General features: G+C 41.0%; 1 protein-coding gene across 1 annotated transcript in view; it reads right to left on the bottom strand.

Moving 5' to 3' along the window:
* RFX6 (regulatory factor X6) overlaps nucleotides 1-19,788 on the bottom strand; it is a 75,604-nt gene extending 55,816 nt beyond the window's left edge. The window contains exons 1-5 of the mRNA XM_069973680.1: nucleotides 19,569-19,788; nucleotides 18,764-18,920; nucleotides 15,945-16,068; nucleotides 4,486-4,547; nucleotides 2,606-2,683 (exon numbers count right to left, since the gene is read on the bottom strand). Of these exons, the coding sequence (XP_069829781.1) occupies nucleotides 2,606-2,683; nucleotides 4,486-4,547; nucleotides 15,945-16,068; nucleotides 18,764-18,920; nucleotides 19,569-19,788 (641 nt within the window). The remainder of the gene's footprint in view (nucleotides 1-2,605; nucleotides 2,684-4,485; nucleotides 4,548-15,944; nucleotides 16,069-18,763; nucleotides 18,921-19,568) is intronic.
* Nucleotides 19,789-22,749: the final 2,961 nt, after the last annotated feature.

Raw genomic sequence — 22,749 nt, forward strand, 5'->3', positions numbered from 1 at the left:
TTGAAAAAGACCACCTGCTGTACGTCTTTATATGGCGATACTAAAGAAATTTTCTAGGCTTTGAAAACTGATGGTCTCTTCTAAGGATAGGCCGCCAATATTAGATTGTTGGGGGGGGGGGTGATTTCTGGCATTCCCCACCAATCAGCTAAAGAAGCTGCTCTACAAGTCTGTTAGTACTTGCAGACACTGTGCTGTTTGTAGCGTAGTGTAAGGTACTGTAGCTTTGGCCTTTTGTTTTGGGCCTTTTGTGACCAGAGCTGAATTTCTTGTTGAATCTCATGTCTAGTATTGTAATGAAAAGTCAGAGGGTCAGAGAGTTTTGCCTCAGCTTTTGTGCCTCACACTAGTACGCCTCACCAATTCCTCCTCCCCCCTCTTCTTCATAAATAAATGAATAAATGCTGGCCAGCCTCCTGCTCACTCAGTTGTAAGTCAGTATCTACCAATAGGGGACTGATCTGAAATCAAATATAGTTGAACCTACTAGCCTATGTTGGAGCTGTGGTCTAGGGGTATATTACCTGTCTAGAGACCAGCACTAGTTTTCTTTGGCTCGATTCCCAAGATGGAAATGAAATATAGTTATTTCTTTTTTCTCATTATTATGTCAATTTTAAAAGGGCAAAGAATTCCCAATCAGGGCCCAATTAGTTTAGTTTTTGAAATGCAATGATGAGAAAAATAAAATAAACCATATATTATTTTTAACTTTTCTCAACATTATGTTAAAAAAATGTAAAAACTAATTTGGACCATAATCCACTGCATGGACAAATTACCAATATGTAATATACTTACAAGGGGACTGCCAACTACAGCACACTGTCAGTGTCTCAGATATGGCCCAGGTGCTGACAGGTTCCCTTTAAAATGAGTCACCAGTGTAATATATGTATATATATATATATATATATATATACAAAATAAGACCGCAGCACTCTGGTAAGGCAATGTATTAGGTGCCAGCTGTCCCACCTGGGTCCACCAGTGCGATGCAGATATTCCACAAAAGGATATGACAGCAGCACTCTCAAATCGTGTAAAAAACGGTGATTTATTAGCTCATGGATACACTCAGTAGCAACGTTTCAGATCCATCCATAGGAACTTGCTTGAAAAAGGATCCTATGGATGGATCTGAAACGTTGCTACTGAGTGTATCCATGAGCTAATAAATCACCGTTTTTTACACGATTTGAGAGTGCTGCTGTTATATATATATATATATATATATATATATATATATATTCTAGCATGTGGTTATCAAACTATGTGGTATACTAAAATACTACAACACATAAAAAGCCAAAACTTAAAGGGTTTATGCAGGATTAGAAAAAACAAAGCTACTTTCTTAAAAAAACAGCACCACACCTGTTGTGTGTGGTATTACAACTCACCAACATTCACTTCAATGGAACTGAGCTGCAAAACCCACAACCAGACTGAGGACAAGAGAGGTGTTCTTTCTGAAAGCCTTAATATCCACTTAGGAAACCACCTAAAAACATAGTAATGCTATTAGTTCCCCCTAATCCACCACCTAACAAACTTTGGAAATGTATCTGTATAGCCTGGCTGCCTTCCAGGTGTACCCCAAAAACTTACATATATGAAGTCCCGCAAATCAAGGGCATCTAGTCATTGGGGCTGAAACTAGTCACCAGGTCCCAGGGTGTGGTTTGGCTGTAACCATGCCTCTTTGGGCGTGATGTACAAGCTCTTTGTCAAGCTGTGTCATTTTGAGGCGTCCTAGCAGTGTACCAGCGCTGATGTTTTAGCTCCAGCGAACATGCACAGTACAGCTGCGCCCTATTCTCGCTGTGCTGCGCATGGTTGTAATAGCCTCGGACTCAGCAGTGTGAATCAGAGGCTATTTTAGACAAGATCTGTAAATCACGCCCATAGAGGTGGAGCTACAGCCAAACCGCGCCCTGTGACTGTGACTAGTTGCAGCCCAGATGACTAAATGCCCTCGATTTGCATACAGGACAGGACTTAATATGAGTAAGTTTTTGGCAGGCAGCCAGGCTATACAGGTGCATTTCCAAAGTGTGTTAGAAGTGGATTACAAGGAATTAATAGTGTTACAGGTTTTTTTTAGGTGATTGAGTCCCTTTAAAGAGGATGTACCACCCAGTACATCCTATTTAACCTGAACCCACGGATCGATCGGCGCCGGCACGGGGAAGCCGATGCCGCGGTCTGTTTTTCGGACCGCCACCCGGTTCCCGTGCATGGCGCCGTTCGATCCAGCGGTACCGCCTGGTGCTGAAGCACTGGAGGTTGGCCGGCCAGCCCGCCCCCAGTGGGAGGGAATTCCCTCCCCTGTATGATGTGGCTCCATTCATTCTAAGCGAGCCACGTCAGGGAGGGGAGGGAATTTCCTCCCACTGGGGGCCGGCCGGCCAACCTCCAGTGCTTCAGCAACGGCCAGTACCGCTGGATCGAACAGCGCCGTGCACGAGAAACAGGTGGCAGTCCAAAAAACGGACCGCGGCTCCGGCTTCCCCGTGCCGGCGCCGATCGATCCGTGGGTTCAGGTTCTTTAAAGACCATAGGTGTAATCAATAGTGTCAATAATGTATAAAACATTGTCTACCTTGTCAGGCCTTTTCCAGAGTAAACTGAATGGTAATAGGCACTGCTTTCCTTTATCCCAATCCCATAATAATGGTACCTATGGTAAAAGAAATTCCTAGCATTAGGACAAGAGGAATTATTACTATAGATAGTAAAATGTAAAATATGTATTGCTTCTGTTTTATTTTTTGTTTTTTTTAGCTTTTCTTTCCGTTACACTTGCGACTGCAGTTGGGATTAACAATTATAAGAAAGGCAGGAATACATTTAGAGTGATGAGACATAAACTAATGTGGCTCACAGGATAATTTCTCTCTTTTTATAATAATGCTATGTCTATTCACTGTCTTTCCTATTTATATCACTGTGTGCTTTATCCCTGCACTGTGATATAGTGATACCACTGTAACTAGTAAAGTGTCACTCCACGTAAGTCATTATATATGGCCTTAATATCCCTGTATTGTACCACTATCTGCTATTTCTGTGCTATACCTCACCTTACTCCTTAGTCAGTACTGGAACACTTATCTCTGGGCAGAAATATCACTATTTATGAACATGAACATTATTTCCAGCCATCATTACCAATAGATTGCCATCTTTGGGTGCTAAAATATTGGCTGTCAAGAAACATGACCATCATTCTTCTGTTGGAGAAACATAGCCTTAAAGGGGTACTCAAGCGGGAAAAATTATATATATATATATATATATATATATATATATATATATAATTTTTTTTTTTAATTAACTGGTGTCAGAAGGTTTTCAATCCATCAAGTACTTATTAGTTGGTACAGGAAAGTCTGTGTTCTTTCCAGGCTGACACAGTGCTCTCTGCTGCCACCTCTGTCTGTAACAGGAACTGTTAGAGCAGGAGAGGTTTTCTATGGGGATTTGCTACTGATCTGGACAGTTCCTGACATGAACAGAGGTGGCAGCAGAGAGCACTGTTTCAGACTGGAAAGAATAGACCACTTCCTGCATTACATACAGCAGCTGATACTTACTTGATGGATTGAGTTTTTTTTTAAAAGAAGTCATTTACAAATGTGTATAATTTTCAGACAGGGTTGTTTTAAAAACATCTATTTTTTTTTTTAAATCTCAGATATGTGCATTATAAGAAGTTATTCATGGGCGCTGGGGCTCGAAAATGTGCCACATTTTAAAACATAAAAACAAATCATTATTATCCATGGTAGGTTATGGTGCGTTGTAGGTTTGTGATCTTGTAGAGATTTTGCTTTGGGTCCCAGAAATTTTAAATTATAGTTCTTTTTCAATTTTAATTGAAACTTGGAACAAATAAAAAAGCATATTTTACTGATAATAACAAAGTAGATGACATTCTAAATATACATAACATAGTGATATATAGTTATATAATTTATAATAATAGTAGTATAAATTACACACGGTAAATACTGTTGACTGTTCTCACTAGCATACTATTACAGTTTACCCACGTGGTTGGTCTTTTGAGGAGGCTAATATTTTATTAGCTCAATTTTTGGCTGCGTTATTTGAAGGATACTATACATTTCCTGCAACATATGTTCACATTTTGTGTGTGCACCCATAAGACCTTGTGTTATCATACAGTCCCACAATGACTGATAAGCAGATTGATATAAGGAAGCTATCTTAAGCCTGCAATAACATGTTATCATGAGGCCAGCTGTCATTAGTTTTTTTTTACCAACTAAATCTCAACTAATAAATAAGGTTGAAGGTACACTGAAGTCTTCATCTCTAAAAATCAGGTATTTTTTATAGGGCTGTAACTTTGCTTTTTTCTAGGTAATCATTTCACTCTTATTTCCTCACATAATGTATACATAACAACTAGCAGACCTGATCATCTACACAGGGCACATAAACTACCCGTCTTACTTTGAGTGTCCTCTGGTGCCTAGTCTTCTTGTGGTCAGAAGTGGGAACTTTTGACGAATTGTCTGCAAAACAGCAATTACAAAATGTATTCAAAGAAAAAAAGAAAAGAAATGCAAAGGAAACTTGGTATCACTATTCATTTGTTATTAGGGTTTTTCATTATTACCTTAAAGGGGTATTCTCAATTTAAGTAATATAGTTTACTTTGTTTGACTGCTCAAGTTAAAGGAATTTTTCTTTTAAATCAACTGGTTTCAGGAAGTTATATAGATTTGTAATTTACATCTATTTGAAAATCTCAAGTCTTTCCATACTTATCAGCTGCTGTATGTCCTGCAGGAAAACATTGTTTTCTTTTCCGCCTGACACAGTGCTGTCTGCTGACATCTCTGTCCATGACAGGAGCTGTCCAGAGCAGCAGCAAATTTCCATAGAAAACCTTTCTTGCTCTGGACAGTTCCTGACTCGGCAAAAGTGGCAGCAGAGAGCACTGTATCACACTGGAAAAAACAACATTTAATGCAGGACATACAACAGCTGATAAGTACATATAGTAAGTAATGGGCAAACCGAGCCTTCCAAAGACAACTTTTTGCAAAGTTCATAACAAGTTCAGGAAGGTGATGGCCACACATCTAAAAAACAGACAACAGACAAAAAGATTTTCTCGCCTGTCTGTACTACCCCAGTGTCCTTCCCTAGGTCTCTGGTCTCTTCAGCCGCCTTCTGCCCGTTTAGCCAGTCCCTGACTGACAACTTTACATTAAAGTTCAACGAGCCTGCTGAACCTAGCTTTTGAAAGTTTGCTAATCTGAACATATGATGGGGGGGGGGGGGGGGGAATTGATGAAAACTGGCGTTCTCGTACGCCAGTCTTAAATTCACTAAGAGGTGCACGGCTGGACAACTGTTTTAAGAGCAGAGTGAGCTGTCAACAATGAGATGGGAAAGAACGGCATATCAGGAGATAAGTTTGTTAAATGAATGTATTTGCTAAAATATTTTACTTCACAAGCCCTACAAGTTTAACTATGTTAGATGAGATGAGAATACTTCTTTAATTTAAAGTAACCTGTCTGAAGCACGAGTTACTGGGATGATCCTGGCAGCCCATACCCACCAGCCTCAATTGATATTACTCTTCCTGTTTGGGTAAAGGAAAATATCTGTCAATCAGTAGGGCAAGCTGACATTGCAAAGTCACTTTGTCACTTTGTTCCAAAAATAGTATTCCAACTCTCCATGTGCTGTATTTGGTATTACAGTGAGGCGTTATATAGTAAAAAATTTTTTATTATTTCCATATAAAAAGAAAACATAGAACGCCACTCTTGATGATAGGGTCGGAGTAGAGACACAGCTGTCAGTAACCTGGCATAGAAAAAAGACAGATATTCATCCCTCGTTTACTTTTCTCAATGGCGGAGCCATCCCCTAAAAGTGCTAGCTATAGCTCTATAGGGGAGATAGCTCTATTCTACACTGAGCGAGATCAGAAACATATTTAAATACATCAAGCCAGTAAGTGTCTTGAGGCATACTGACTTGATGTAACAGCGAGGGTTTATTTAGGACACTTTTAAGCTTGCCTCTTGTAAATGTTGCCCTCATTAAGCAGAATAATAAAAGTATTATATAATATGTTAGGCAGGAACTATACAGCAATTCTCGGTTGCACAACCAGGAATCACTATGTTGCTTGTGCAACAAGCAGCACAACATGGTGATTCCTGATTGTGCAACCGCAAATGGCTGTGTAGCCCCCAACTAATGCTGTATACCAATTTAACCTTACACGTTTTAATAACTTTCCCTATCCACAGCAAAGTAGATAAGTGTCAGATCGCAGGGGGATTGACAGCTCGGACCCCCTGCAATCTCCAGAATGGGACCCCAAGTCTTTGTTATGAATGGATGGATGAGTCTGAAAGCCCCAGGAAGATTGTGGATTCAGCGTTACAAAGTGACAAACTTTGAATTGTTATTTCTTTTAGTTTGACTAATCAATAATGTCAAGTGATGTCCCCAGAAGATAACTTTAGAGAGATTATCAGTATATAAGTAGTCAAACAGTCCAAGTAAACATTTTACACAACAATGGTCCAGACTACATACACTCTAGGTGATCACCTGGGAACTATTTGCCATGATAGCTGGGGAATTCTTTCAATTTCATTAATAAGGGATATCAGCAATGATTAGAAAGCTGATAACTAGCCCAAATGGGAATAAATCCAGCCGCATTTATGATAGAGTTGTTGGTTGAACATTAGTTATTTCTCCTGACACTATGATAAATAAGCTGTCTAAATAAGCATACACATGTGTGTGTGTTCAGTGGAGAGAGAGGGATAAGCTGCTGTCAGACACCATTCGCAGCAGCTTATTTAGTGCAGGAAGAATTATATATTTTTTTAAAATATTCAAAATAAAATTTAGAAAATTTGGTAATATGATAGTTGAAAGATTCATTAGAGATGAGTGATATTACATATTACTGACACCTTTAGGAATATCAACCCTATTGCACACTTTTGTGTTATCAGACAAACTTTACCTACCAAACCTTCTTCTATGTCACTTACAAACATATTAAAGAGAATAGGACCCAGAACAGATCCTTGTTGCCACTACTTGTAACCAGTCTTTGCTCAGAATACAGTATACACCATTAACAATGGCCCTCTGATATCTATCCTTCAGCCAACCACAAATCCACTGAACTATCCAGGGGTTAAAGGGGTTATCCAGCACTACAAAAACATGGCCACTTTTGCCTCACTCTTGTCTCCAGTTCAGGTGTGGTTTGCAATTATGCTCCATTTACTTCAATGGAACCGAGTTTCCAAGCCCACCGAACCTGGAGACAAGAGAGGGGAAAAAGTGGCCATGTTTTTGTAGCACTGGATAACCCCTTTAAGTCCATATTTCTCTAAATTCTTAAGGTCCCCATATATAGGACCTATCAGAGATGGGAGGACAGAGGACAACAATCTTGTCATGATTTTAGAAAATATGTTAAGAACAGGTTTGGGAAATAATGGATACAGTATATGTGACATATGTTCAAGTGTAGAATATGGTTAAAGACATCTAATAATACTCAAGAGCTCTTTTAGGAAGCAGGGTTTTGTAATATTCCAAGGGGAAAACATCCTGGAATTTTATCAATGGTAAGGGATCGAAAAATAAGTTCATTTCCTTTTTCATCACTGAAGCATTATCACCATTTAATAACCATGGAAGAGTAAGGGCTAAAATTTCTCCTATTCTTTGTCCAGAGGGTGTTGGGTGGATAAATCTGCAAAGAATATCTGGAAAATACTATTGATGCCCCTAGCATCCTTCTGTATGGTCCCCTGTCTCTCCCTAAGTCCCTGAATATGCTACAGGACAACAAACAGTCTTTCACCCAATTGACAAAAAGTTTCCTGCCTTATTGTCAAGTTTGAACAATTCAGCTATTTTTTTTTTTGTTCCTTGTGAGCGAATCTAAATGTTATGGTGACATTGCACTTTAACAGTCTATATACCTTAGATATCTATATTATACTCCTATTATTATTCTGGGCTACTACAGAGGAGGGACACAGCAATGGGGTCTAATGTCTACATAAGTCTACATAATTAAATTAGAAGATTATTTTGTTTATACAAGTCTATTCTTCTCAAACACTTCAAGATCTGTAGCATGTGTGGTTCAATAGCTCATCTATACTTACCTAGCTGTTATCTCTCAGTGTCCTTCTTCTCCGCTTCCTGCAGCTGCCAAAATCCCGCTCAGCCAATCTGACTGAAATTAGACAGTGCCTTGTCCAGTGATTGGTTGAGCAGGCTGTCACCCTTAAGATAAGAGTGACAGCCCGCTCAGCCAATCATTGGACACTGTGCTGTTCTGTCTCAGTCAGTGGTTGACTGAACAGGCTGGAAGCCACTAAAGGCACTGGCGACCCGGAGAAGGACACCGGGGGAGCACAGACATGTGAGAAAAACATTATTTTTGTTTTTTTAGATGTGTGGCCACCATCTTTCTGTGCTTGTTCCAGAAGACAGAAGACAATACAAGGAATGAAAGGATTGGGAAACTTTTTATTCAACAAGCCTGATTGCTTGCTTAATTTTTTTTACTTCTCTTTCACTTGATCTCTGAAGGTTCCCCTACCCACAATAGGTATATCAGCTATTAGCTTTATTTACCTGACCCAGGCCGTGATACAACAGCCCAGGCTGCGCATGTGCACAACCTACATTGAACTTCTCTCTAGGGGATAGCAGGGACTCAGCAGCATGCATATTTGTGCATGTGCTGGAACTTCCATCCCATCAAGCAAGGTGAATAATGATAATGAACAATACTAGATACCTACAGAAAAGATAAGTGAGTCTATGGTATTGATGAAGTAAAGCGCTTCGTTAAGGCTTGTCAGCCGGCTGCCTTTGAACTCATCTCTGCTCCGGGTGCCTGTAAAAGCTGGATGCAATCCTGCGAGAAGTTTCCCAGGACTGCACTCAGCTTTTCCAAGCACCCGTGACAGAGCAGAGTTTGAAGGCAGCAGGCTGACAAGCTGACAGCCAGGGCCGGACTGGTCATAGGGCTCTTCTGGCAAATGGCAGAAGGGCCGGTGGCCTCCGGGGGCCGGTCCCATGCTCCTCCTGACCCGCCGACTCCTTTCCCCAATCGTAGGGAAAACGAGTCACTGGGCCAGGAGGAGCACGGGACTGGTTCACAGCGCTCCGTCCGGCCCCCATCTAATGCACGGCTACCGGAGGTGTCACGTCCTATCCCCGGCAGCTCGCGTACCATAGAGTTCTCTGTTGGTGTGTGCTGTGGCCGCGACTTCCGGCACAGAGACGCTCAGAGGGCCAGAAGCAGTCTGTCTCTGTACACTGTGTAGTGGTGACGACCTGTAACTGCAGCACCGCAGAAGCTTTTGACCCCATTTACTGTGTTCTTATCTGTAATTCCAGTCATGGCCGTGATGATACAACATGTAGCCGTGCTGCGCTCACAACTTCATCTCATAACTTATCACCGCGCAGCGAGTGGGCCTGTGTGGTCTGAAATGCCAGGGCAGATTTTAAGTCCCAGTCCGGCCCTGCTTTGCCGGTGCTTTGCTTCATTAATACTGTAGATTCACTCATCTGTAATGTATAGTTTTCTTTTCATTTTGTTATGTTTAATGCAAAAACATTATTTAAGGGGTATTATGCATTTTTATTTTTGGAGAAGGTTTTTTTTGTGTTTTATCTAGTTTCATAAGGCGACTTTTAGTATCGATCTTCTGATGGCTCATATATTAAACTGCACTGCAATTGTAGTAGCTGGCAGCAATGTATATAGGTTGTATACTAGCACATGCCTGACAGGTCTGGAAGCCTTCATAAAGTCCTTCTGCCATGGAAACCCATTGGCACCCAAGGATAATTTCACTACAGATCCCTTACATGCTGTAATCATGATTTGACCATGAGCAAGAATTTTTGGTTAAATTAGGGAACCTGATAATTCTGCTAGGGGTATTGGAGATCAGCCTGACATTGTTAGGTAATGTATTACATAGAACTGCTGCAGCTCGAGTAAAGACCTGAAGATGGATGTGAGAGGTGCGGATTATGGAGGATGTTAGGGCCCTTTTACACAGAAAGATTATCTGACAGATTATCTGCCAAAGATTTGAAGCCAAAACCAGGAACAGACTATAAACTATAAACAAAGACCAGGTCATAAAGGAAAGCCTGAGATTTCTCCTCTTTTCAAATCCAGTCCTGGCTTTGGCTTCAAATCTTTGGCAGATAATCTGTCAGATAATCTTTCTGTGTAAAAGGGCCCTTAGGTGTAAGTCATTAGAGGAGTGTAAAGCACATGTAGGGTGGTAGACAGAGATGAGGAAGGAGATATAAGGAGGTGCAGCACTGTGGAGAGCTTTGTGGGCGAGCAGGAGCAGTTTGTATTGTATCCTGTGTTTAATAGGGAGCTGTTGCAGTGACTGGCACAGGGGGCGGCAGCATCGCTATAGTGGCAGGACAGGGAGATCAGTCTGGTCGCTGCATTAAGAATAGACTAGAGAGGGGAGAGTTTAGATGAAGGAAGGCCGATTAGTGGGGAGTTGCAATAGTCTAGACAGGAATGAACTAGAGCGACAATGAGAGTTGTAGCTGAATCAACAGTAAGGAAGGGACGGGTAAAAGACAGATCAGAGTCAAACATAACCCCAAGGCAGTGGGCTTGCTGTGTAGGGGTTATGGTTGCACCACAGACAGATCTGGAAATGTCAGGTGGAGGGTGGCACTGGTATGAGGGCTTTGTTAGACTGGCAGTGCAAGGTAGAAGCAGTATGATGCTGTCGTTTTAGGAAATTGTAAGGTGCAATCCAAGTTTTGTGACAAAGCTTTGTAAAGGGCAGGGCCGCTTCTGCCATGAGGCGGAATGAGTATTCCGCCTCAGGCGGCACATTCTGGGGTCCCTTTAGGGGCGGCAACTTCTGCCCTGTCATCTGACTCCCGCCGCCCGCTCAGGTGTCCCCCTTTCCGCATCCCTAGAAGCTTCGGCTCTGCAGCTTCTAGGGATGCACTGCCGTCAGACTCGTGGCCCTCGGTGACAGGAGAGGACGCCCCCACTCACACTGTAATCCTCTCTACTGTACTATACGGCATCCGCTGGGTGACAGGCCCCTCCCCCAGGCCAGGTCACAATGCTGTACAACAGAGAGCGTGTATGGCGCTGTGACCTGGCCTGGGGGAGGGGCCTGTGTGGCGTCTTCTCCTGTCACCAAAGGGAAAGGAGAAGCGGTGGATCCCGGTCCGGATGGTGAGGAGGGGAGCAGGTGGGGGCCCTCAGGTTTTGCCGGGACTGTCCTGATTCTGACGAGACAGCCCCGGCAAAACCATGTCCCGGGAAGCTCCGCCCCCTGCCGCGGGAAGCCCCGCCCCCTGCCGAGCGCGAGTGATGTCACCCATGCAGAGCGGGAGAGGAGTCCCTGGAAGACTAGAGGGTACATACTGGTGAGGTGAGTATGGCTTTTCTTGTTTTAAATACAGATGAAGGGAGAAGTAGTATGATGATGAAAGGGCAGAAGGATGAGAGGGGTAGTAGTATGATGATGAAAGGGCAGAAGGATGAGAGGGGTAGTAGTATGATGATGGAGGGACAGGAGGATGAGAGGGGCAGTACTATAATGATGGATGGGCAGGAGGATGAGGGGGGTTATACTATGATGATGGAAGGGCAGGAGGATGAGGGGGTTATACTATGATGATGGAAGGGTAGGAGGATGAGGGGGGTTATACTATGATGATGGAAGGACAGGAGGATGAGGGGGGTTATACTATGATGATGGAAGGGCAGGAGGATGAGGGGGGTTATACTATGATGATGGAAGGGCAGGAGGATGAGAGGGGTTATACTATGATGATGGAAGGGCAGGAGGATGAGAGGGGTTATGCTATGATGATGGAAGGGCAGGAGGATGAGAGGGGTAGTAGTATGATGATGGAAGGGCAGGAGGATGAGAGGGGTAGTAGTATGATGATGGAAGGGCAGGAGGATGATAAAGTGGGTCGTAGTATGATGATGGAGGGTCTGGAGGATAAAGGTGGGGGTAGTAGTATGATGATAGGGCAGGAGGATGAAGGGGGGAGTAGTATGATGGTGGAGGGGGAAGGAGGATGAAGGGGGGAGTAGTATGATGATATGGGTAAGGTGGTCTCTGAGGCTAACAGTATTATTGAGTGTCTGAAGCTGGCAGTATTAGGCCGTCTGAGACCTATACTATTTGGGGGTCTCTAACACTTGGCTCCCCATATGTCACCACCATTAAGACTGGCACTTATACATGCTCCTCTGCAGCCGCCGCTCTCCGCTCAAAGAAGTATCATGTTACTTCTTCAAACGGAGAGCGGCGGCTGCGGAGGAGCGCACGCTCTCCCATAGATGGGCTATGGGGCAGTGAGACAGGCGGGATCCTGCGGCGGAGAGTTCCACCGCGGAATTCCACCTGTTTTACTCAGTGTGAACATACCCTTAGTGTATGCACTTCTGTTATATAGTTCTGTATGCACTGTTGGTATGTAGTTATATATGCAATGTTCACTGCTGGTATATAGTTGTGTTTGCGGGGGAAGGGGCGCAGTTTCAATTTTCGCCTCAGGCAGCATAGAACCTAGAATCGGCCCTGGTAAAGGGGTACTCCGTTTAACCCCTTAAGGACCGGGGCAATTTAGATTTTTGCGCTTTCGTTTTTTCCTCCTTGTGCATAAAGGGCCATAGCAGTTGCATTTTTGCACCTAGAAACCCACATGAGCCCTTATTTTTTGCGCCACTAATTGTACTTTGCAATGACAGGCTGAATTTTTGCATAAAGTACACTGCAAAAGCCGGAAAAAATTCAATGTGTGGTGAAATTGTTTTTAGTGGATATGTGTTTTTACGCCGTTTGCCCTGGGGTAAAACTGACTTGTTATATATGTTCCACAAGTCGTTACGATTAAAACAATATATAACATGTATAACTTTTCTTGTATCTGATGGCCCGCAAAAAATTAAAACCATTGTTTACAAATATACGTTCCTTAAAATCGCTCCATTCCCAGCCTTATAGTGCTTTTATCCTTTGGTCTATGGGGCTGTGTGAGGTGTCATTTTTTGCGCCATGATGTGTTCTTTCTATTGGTACCTTGATTGCACATATACAACTTTTTGATCGCTTTTTATTAACATTTTTCTTGATTTGATGTGACAAAAAATGCGCAATTTTGCACTTTGGGATTTTTTGGCGCTTATGCAGTTTACCGTGCGAGATCAGGAATGTGATTAATTAATAGTTCGGGCGACTACGCACGCGGCGATATCAAACATGTTTGTTTATTTATTTATTTATTTACTTTTATTAATAACCTGGGAAAAGGGGGGTGATTCTGACTTTTATTAGGGGAGGGGGCTTTTTATTAATAATGACACTTTTTTTTTTAATTTTACACTTATACTAGAAGCCCCCCTGGGGGACTTCTAGTATAAGTGCACTGATCTCTCATAGAGATCTCTGCAGCATAGAAATGCTGCAGAGATCCATGAGATAGGCACTCGTTTACTTCCGGCTGCTGCAGATGGAAGTAAACGAGTGCCGAGCCGGGGACGGCGCCATCTCGGAGCGGTCCCCGGCTGGCTTCAGAAACGTTGTCCCGGAGGAGCGATCTTCCCACTAGACACCAGGGATGACGCTGCAAACGGTAATCGGATGCAGCTGTCAACTTTGACAGCTGCATCCAATTACTGTATTAGCGGTCCCGGCGATCGGACCATGCCCGCTAATACCTGCGGTCCCGGGCTACAAGTGGCACCCGGGACCGCCGCGGTTCAGAGCGCGGCCGCCAATCCCTTTTCACCTCACTCTCTGTCTCTCACTTCACCCTCCCCCTTCCCTTTCTCTCCATTTCCTGCTATCTCTGTATATCTCGCTCTCTTTCTGTCTCCATGTTGCTATAACCACAATCGAGAAATCGTTCATTTTGATCTTTTAACATGTTCTTAAATTAAATGTTCTTCGTTCGCAAAAAATTCGCCGATCGTTTTGTGTAAACAGTCGTTCACTGATTTTACCTATGTGCGAGATAGGCTTAAGAGATCGCAAAACGCAAAGCCAGGAACAGACTATAAACAGAGATCAGGTCATAAAGAAAGCCTGAGATTTTTCCTCTTTTCAAATCCATTCCTGGCTTTGGTCTAAATCTTTGGCAGATAATCTGTCAGATAATCTTTCTGTGTAAATGAACCCTTATAATTGGCCCGATCGCACGATTAACAATGTCAGAGTAACGTTTTTTTTTCATAACGATCAGCGGAAAAATCTTTTTTCGATCGTTTTGCGATCGCACGCCCACAGCCCGGCCCGCCCGCAGCCCGGCCCCCCGCTCGCAGACCGGCCCCTCACTCATCCACAGCCCGGCCCCACGGTCAACTACAGCCCCCTGCGCCGCCCCGATCGTCACCGCCGCCGTCGCTCCGATTGCTCCGCGGCAGGGGTGGCGATCGAGTCGGCGCAGCGGGCTGCGGATGAGCAGGGGGCCGAGCGGCGGGCGGCCAGACTTTCGCACAACGATTGTTTACAAGGAACGATCGGTGAATTTTTTGCGAATGAACAACGATTTAAGAACAAGATAAAAGATCAAAATGAACGATTTCTCGCTCGTCGTTCGATCGTTCGCTGCGTTTACACGTACGATTATCGTTCGAATTCAAATCGTTATTGTGCAAATTCGCAATTGTTCCGTGTAAACCCAGCATTAGCATCAGTGGGCGTTACTGAGGGGGCATGCTTGTACACAAAGAATGCTGGCCTCAATAGTTTTAGACCTCACAAGCAAACACAATATAAAACAGGAAGTAAAGAGAACATGGAACAGCTCCACAGCAGCCACAAAAAAGATCATATAGTAGCAAAACTTGGCAGGGAGATTTAGATAAGCCACCAGCAAAAAATTTTTTGTGATAGTTGAACAAGCCCCTTTAATACCTATCGTCTCCCAACCTGTTGTATTGTTGTGCACATTTTTTAGCATCACTTTTAATCTTTGCTAAAATATAATGTAATGTTTCTTTGTTTTGTTTTTTAGCAAAACAGTGGGCTACCTTGAGAAAGCAACCAACGCTTATCAGGTATTTATGGCATATCATTTAGCTTTAATATGTTTAGAATGGGAATACCTTTACACATTTTATAGTGGCCCAGGGATTGGTAAATCTAGTAAGAAAATAAAGTACACTGTTATCCTAACATAGTTTAGGAATCCTAAATTCTAAATTCAGTATTGCCCTCAAAGTTTTTTTCACATAAAAGTAAGACTGGCACTTATAATGTCTGTTTTGCAGTTCGTGCTCCATAGACTTGATCCCCTTCACAAGTGCACAGTCCATGATTGCGAGAACCACATCAGTTGGCCACCCGCAATCATGGACTGTGCATTACAGTCTCACCCACAGCTGTGTGGATAAGGACTAATACATACAGTCAGATCATGACTCCTAATTTTAGGGCACTGCAGAATATGTTGCCACTACATATGCACTATGCACACTTGTAAAATATATAGTACCGTAGATCTACATCATGACAATATATATGGTTATTCATTAGATAAAATTTCAGAGGACAGAAAAACTTTTACAACCCGAGTGCTCTGCATTTGACTCCCGATGACTGGAAAAGTTGATTGCCACCTCATGTTTTTCAGGACTCCCTAGGGAGGCATCGCACTTCTCCAGCAGAGCATTCGAGGTCGGAAGACGTTGCCAAACCCAAACAGTTCACCAAGTTAACTCAACACAACAAATTGGGTCACCATTGTGTGCTAAATTCACATGTATTTTACACTGAAGATGTTATGGCCACAGGTAGGATTGCTGAGCCCATTTCATGGCATGTGAACATACTCAGATGTTGTACAGTTAATAACTCATTACATACCTTTCCAAAAGTTGCTGCACATGCTGGCTCCAATTTTTCCTTTCTACAGAAGTCTAAATAGTGTGCATACAATATACATCGTGGCAGGCAAACTCCTTCACATACTATATAATTCTCTTCCAGCCTGTAAAGACAAGTCAGTTCTATAAGTCACAGAGCTTTTGACTTTTCAGCAATGGCTTACGTCTATCTATCCATCTATCTATCTATCTATCTATCTATCTATCTATCTATCTATCTATCTTTCTTTAAGTTTATATGCTTCTATCATTATTTTTCCAGTTTCCAATACCGCTGTATTCTATACAGATTTAATATCTGGCCTTAAGGACTCATGTACTCTGCTGTGCCATATACACGTGGCTTGTACTGTACATCAGTGTAAGGGCCCTATTCCACAGGACGATTATCGTTCGAAAAATTGTTAGATTGTAATTGATCGTTTCGTTTAATAGCAGACAGCGATTAAATGACCAACGGGAAATCGATGGTTGTTTGAGTTCGGACCTTTTTTTTATTATTGATCATTTGCAAATCATTTGCGAATCATTCGGTTTTAGAAGACGTCATTCAGTTGTTCAAAGTAGTGACAAAAGCATTAGTGATGATGGGGCAACCGCAAGAACGATTATATGTAACGATCATCGTTCCATGTAATTGAGTGAACTTTTTTAAGTTGTTCGCCACAGCGGTTGTTTGAGACCGTTTATTATTAATCGATGAAAAATCACATTGTGGAATAGGACCCTAAATGACAGCAGTCTTTTTGCAAATAATGGTATTTGCACAATGACAGCCGTTGTTATATAAGACGGCCATTATTTTTACACAGTGTGAAACTAGTTCAAAATTGTTGTATATCCTCTGTGTGGTTTTATACATGCTCAATTACATGCTATATGTCCAGACATATTCTGTATCCACGTGAAAGTGTCCAAGTTAGCGGCCACTATGTTTTTCTTTCAGGTTTGTACAGAATCCAACAGAATAAAATAAAGGTAAAATAAAAGGAACATTCCCCTTGATGCCAGAACAAAGCTCGTATACAACCATGTGTATGGGCACTAACAATTTTTTTTTTAATGTCAACCTTTAAAACTCCTATTTTCTTGAAGAAGAATTGAGCTGCAGTTATACACCACTACACAGTTCTTCAGTACATTAATCAAAACATTAAAATTCTGTACATAATAAAAATCAATACATTTAAGAGCATTTTTACTTTAAAGACGAAGTCCGGCAAAAATTTTATTAAAATATTGTGTTGCCCTCCTAAAGTTATACAAATCACCGATATACACTTATAATGCCAAATTCTTATAAAGTGCTGTTTCCCCTGCACTTCCTAGATAGCATGGTGATGTCACTTCCTGGATAACATGATGATGTCAAAACCCGACTCCCAGAGCTGTGCGGGCTGTGACTGCTGGACAGGATGATGGCAGAGGGATGCTCAGTGTCCCTCCAGTGCCCTGTGTCCCTCTGCCATCATCCTCTCCAGCAGCCACAGCCCGCACAGCTCTGGGAGTTGGGTCATGACATCACCATTTTATCCAGGAAGTGACATCACCATGTTATCCAGGAAGTGGAGCCTTGATGCAGTGGTAAGTGCAGGGAAAAAAGCACTTTAAAGGCATTTCCCGTAATAAGCATATATCAGTAATTTGTAACTTTTGGGGGACAATACAATACTTTAATAAAAAATTTTGCCGGACTTCTTCTATAATGTAATACAGATACAAGTCTCAGTCCAACTATAGAACTAGTAAGTCATCTTAAAGGGGTACTCCAGTCATTTTTCTTTTTATAATGCTGGGGCTGCAGAGAAAATAAGAGACATCCTATTCATAATAAACCATGTTCCCCCAGAGCCCTCCTGCACCATCTCGGGGTTCTCCGCTGAAAACTCCCACTACTACTTCTTACTCTTCTTGGCAGTTACAGCCTGCTCAGCCAATGATGGCGTTGTCCTGCTTTAGTCAGTGATAGCTGATCGTTGGTAGCTGTTACTGCCGAGAAGAGTCCATCTCAGAAGTAGCAGCTGGAGTGATCAATGGGGATCTGAAGATGCCACAGGAGGACTCTGGGGGAGCATGACTAATTAAAAATAGAATGTCTATTACTCTATGTAGTTTCAGTAAAATATATATATATATATATATATATATATATATATATATATATATATATATATATGTCAAGATTCTGCAGCACACCGGCTTCAAGTGAAAAAGAGTGATATTTATTGCAGAGTGCAAAAATTAACAGGCATCACTCTTTTTCACTTGAAGCTGGTGTGCTGCAGAATCTTGCTTTGTATCTACTGGGATCTCAAGCCAAGGGACTTGCTCTGTACAGCACCCGCTACATATATCCGGAAGTGCGGCCTTCTCCTGTATCTATATCTATATATATCTATATCTATATGTATAATTAAATGGCCAGAGTACCCCTTTAAGTCCAGTTTTACAAAAACATACAGGAATAGCTCTGTAATGCAGATCTGTATTTTATCTATATTCTGTACAGTAAATACTCATGGGCTGTCTTCAAGACATGAAATGAAATGACATTTTAAGAACTGAAACAAAGTACTGTATATGAAAATACTAATGCAATACAAATAGATCTATCTGTAGTTTACTTTAAAAAGTCAATGGGCACTTTCTATTTGCTAAATAGATGGAAGTAGCTGTATTTTTGAAATATGCACATATATAAATTCACAACATTCATGGGTAAACTGCCTAACTCATCAAGATCACACGTGAAACAAGTGTACAGTATTTATTTAAATTTTCTTTTAGTATTTTACTTACCATTGTAAAGTAAGTTGTGTCTGCTTCTTTTTATCCTTGATAATCTGAGTGATGGATTTCTTCTGAGATGTCTTGTTGCACATTGTAGGGGATTTCCTATAAATAATATCCAGATCCTCATCCTCTGATGAAAATGTCTCATTTACCATGTGCAGTTCTACATACAGAAAGCACAGAAGTATCAAGTCAATACATTTATTTAGTATGTATTTATTTACATATGGACATTATATGTGGTCATTTCCAGATTATACATAGTGCTCATGCACACTGTCACGGTTCCTGCACGGAGCTGCCCAACCTTTGTTCACTGTCATATAGGCTCCTTGCACACTTGTTTTAGGGGAATATACTGTGTGTAAATCAAGTGAACCTTGACACATTTTTATGGGATTTGACAGAAAAGAAGTGGATGCATACAGATGTCGGCTGGGTTCACAATGCATTTTTGTGTCATTTCAATGTATCCGTATCCTCCTACGTTATATGTTTGATTTTTAATATAGAAATGTATATATTAATGAATGTTCAAATGGATTCTGTTGTATTCTAGACAGCAGAATTCTTTTTTTATTCAATTAAATTATGAACAAAAAAATGCATAAAAAGTGCACAATAATAATAATAATAACAATAATAATACTAAATATATTAATAATGATAAAAACAATAATAATACTAAATCTAGTAATAATAACAAAATAATAATAATAATAATAATAATAATAATAATAAAATCTAAACAATAATATAAACAACCATAATAATACAAAATATATAATTAATTGAACAATAATGTCAATACCTGTTTTTATTCCAATGCAAGTTGATGTCCCTTCTTCCTCTGGAGTCAACATAATTTGATCTTCCCCTTCTTCAGCACATAATCCCTGAGAGAATGATAGCTCTTTTACCATCATTGTTCCATAGCAGTCCTCTATCCTTGGGTTCTTTTTTTGGTGGGATTTATCATTCTCGAAGGGGCACTCTCCCTCTTGTGTCTCAGAAAACTGCTCAATTGGCATTCTATGAGCTACAAATTATTCCCAGTCATCAAATGTATATGAAGTAGTCCAGAAGTAGTAGCTCAAAGTTCATCCCCCAAGAAGGCAACAATATATGGGTTTAATGTAATGAAAATGATAAATTATCTGGGGTTCTGCATTCTCTTTGTATAATCCTCCACCAGCTTCATGGGCTATTTGCTTTTCAGATGTGACAAAGACCATACAGAATGGTTCAACATCACTTGCTATTTTAAAGTATATCTATAAACACGCCCTTTTGTTGGCATAAATCTCCTATCAAAAGAAAGGCAGTTGTTCATCGACAGGTTGGTGCCTACAATTCCAGGTGCTCTTATTTTGACAAAAAGTCAGGTAGGGGCAGAGATAATTGCAATGGATCTGACGTAGCAGCAGTGAATTGGGTTATCTGTTGTCTTAAAAAGATAGAAAAACTGGTGGTGATCAGATCAGCGACATTAATGATTAACAGGTTGGAACAATCCTGTCTGATCGTGTGAGTCAAAGTGATGTTTGTTTATTATGTGTCTCCATATCTAAGCCCGCATGACTGAGTCAATGATGGAGTCTTTACTTCTTGCTAGATTATCTAATGAAAGTGATTACAGTGTGCACTGAGCCCAGGGTGATTAAACAAATACTCTTTTATAAGGTTTTATAGGAAGAAGATGGTAACTAGAAATCCAGGGCAGAATATATTCCGCATAAACATTTTTTTTTTTTTTCATTTCTCAGAATAATAGTATTCATTGTATTGGTTTTTTACTTTACCGTTATACAAAACTTTAGGAGAATTATAAAAGCAGCAGATAAAAGAATAGATGTAATGTAGAATAAAATGTATTGAAGGTGAACTAAATCAATGGCAATGGTTATTATGACTGTACCACCTGAACCCCCAAGTTGTGCTGTTTCAAGCTATGTTCTCCCCACATTCAGGCTGTGGTCATATACTATTATTTGGGTTGGGGGGAGGGCAGTTTTGAGTCCTAACAAGTGGAAGTAACAATTGGGAAATGGACCAAATGCTGTACTTGGTTTTTTTCAGCTGCTCCACAGACAATGAATGAAGAAGTGGGACGCATTGAGGCTATGCTCACACGCTGTATAAAACAACGTAGTGTGAACATAGTCTTAAGGTGTACCTCTCACTAACTTTTGACATGTCACCAGACATATCATCATGTAAAAAGTTATTGAACATAGCTCTGATCAGAAGATACAAAAAAATTATTATAAAAAACTTTCAGCTCATAAAATTTAGCTATTATTGTTTTTTTTTTAGTTAAAGCAAATGTACCATCAGGTACATCACTTTAGGTATCATACGTTAATGGATCTGCACCAGCGTGGGGAAGTTAGTGGCGCAGTCTTTTTTTTAAATCATCGCCCGCTTTCCATGAACAGCGCCGGTCTTTTTGGGAGCACAGCCTGCCCCCCGGAGCACAGGGGGCAGTCCCTCAGGGCCCCAGTGTGATGATCTACCCTCCCCTCTGTGAATCAACTAAGCCGTGTCACAGAGGGCAGGGGGTTCAATCCCACTGGGGGCCCTTTGGCCTGACCCCTGTGCTCCAGGGTGGGCTGTGCTCCCAAAAAGACCATCGCAGTTTGTGGAAACACAAATGGTTCAGACAAAAGCACCCCGCCACTGGCATCCCCACACTGAAGACAATGCAATAATGTATGATACCCAAAGCGATGTACCTTAAGGTACATTTGCTTTAATATAATGAAAGTAAAATGTATGAATAGAAAGTCCGCCTTTCTATTTTTTATAGATTTTATATGGAGGAGATAGAAGATTTTTTTGTTTTTTCAGCCAGATTCTATACTCCATGTGCCCGCATTGTCTTTTAATGGGACTGTTTTCAGAAAAAATTCTCTTAGGAGAGAAATTCACACACATCACTGTGAGGCATGATATGTTGGAACACGTCTTTAAGACTCCTGCACCTTATTCTGCTCAGTGTCTGAAGGTTACTGTATAAACAGATGACTTACAAAGTAACAAATAAACTCTCAGGTTTTGGTCCTGGCATTGTGTATCTAGACATAGAGGTAGCTCTGGCTGTTATTTTTGCCAGTATTAGCTGTATGCCTAGAGCATAGGCTTATTATTAGCCATGGAGAGGCCAGAGTATAGTGTAGGTCCATCCCATGTATGAGGCCACCTTATCATGGTGGAATGGTTCAAACTATTTGCAAATGCTATGCCAAGAGACTTGTTATTTTTATGAAGATTTTCTTAAGTAGTTGGGGGGCTGCTTTTAGCAATTTTTTATATCTGTAATGGGTTTATTATGTCTTGCCAGTAGAAGTGATCTGTTGCATTTTTTGTGTTCTTGTGTGTCTGCATTTTCAGCCATAGCTAATTGCACCTGCCCAATGTGAATGGTGTTCTAGGAGAGCTGAAGAAGGTTTTTTTTTCAGTTCAGCCTCATTTACTTGAATGCCACTATTTCTTAAATCAAAGGATGGCCATTTTTTTTTACCAAAAGTAATAAAAAGTAGACGAGGTCTCCAATATACATATATTTATTAATATTAACATGTTTAAGTTAAATAGATACTTATATAAAGTATATTTTTTCTTTGTTTGCCCCATGTTTCTGTTCTTTTTACACTACACATGGCCACAACATTTTACATTCCTCTGACTAGTTCAACTAGTCTTTCTAAAAAAAAAAAATGAATTCAACAGCAGCATACTATTCAACCATACACAATATTTTACTAAGGCAGACAGTATATTCTTAATTTTTATGTGTTGTACTTACAGTTTAGCGAATTATTTATTAAAATTAAATAAAAATATAAAAAAACATTAAATTAAAATGTAAATATAAACATATCATATGGGTGGGTCAATGTGAGTATGTACACACACAAAACACAGAGCCTCAAAACGCCAGGGAGGATAGAAAAATACCACATTAAGGCAGGCCATAAACTTCCATTGAC

Source organism: Dendropsophus ebraccatus, chromosome 6 (assembly GCF_027789765.1).
Source record: "Dendropsophus ebraccatus isolate aDenEbr1 chromosome 6, aDenEbr1.pat, whole genome shotgun sequence".
Classification (NCBI taxonomy): domain Eukaryota; kingdom Metazoa; phylum Chordata; class Amphibia; order Anura; family Hylidae; genus Dendropsophus; species Dendropsophus ebraccatus.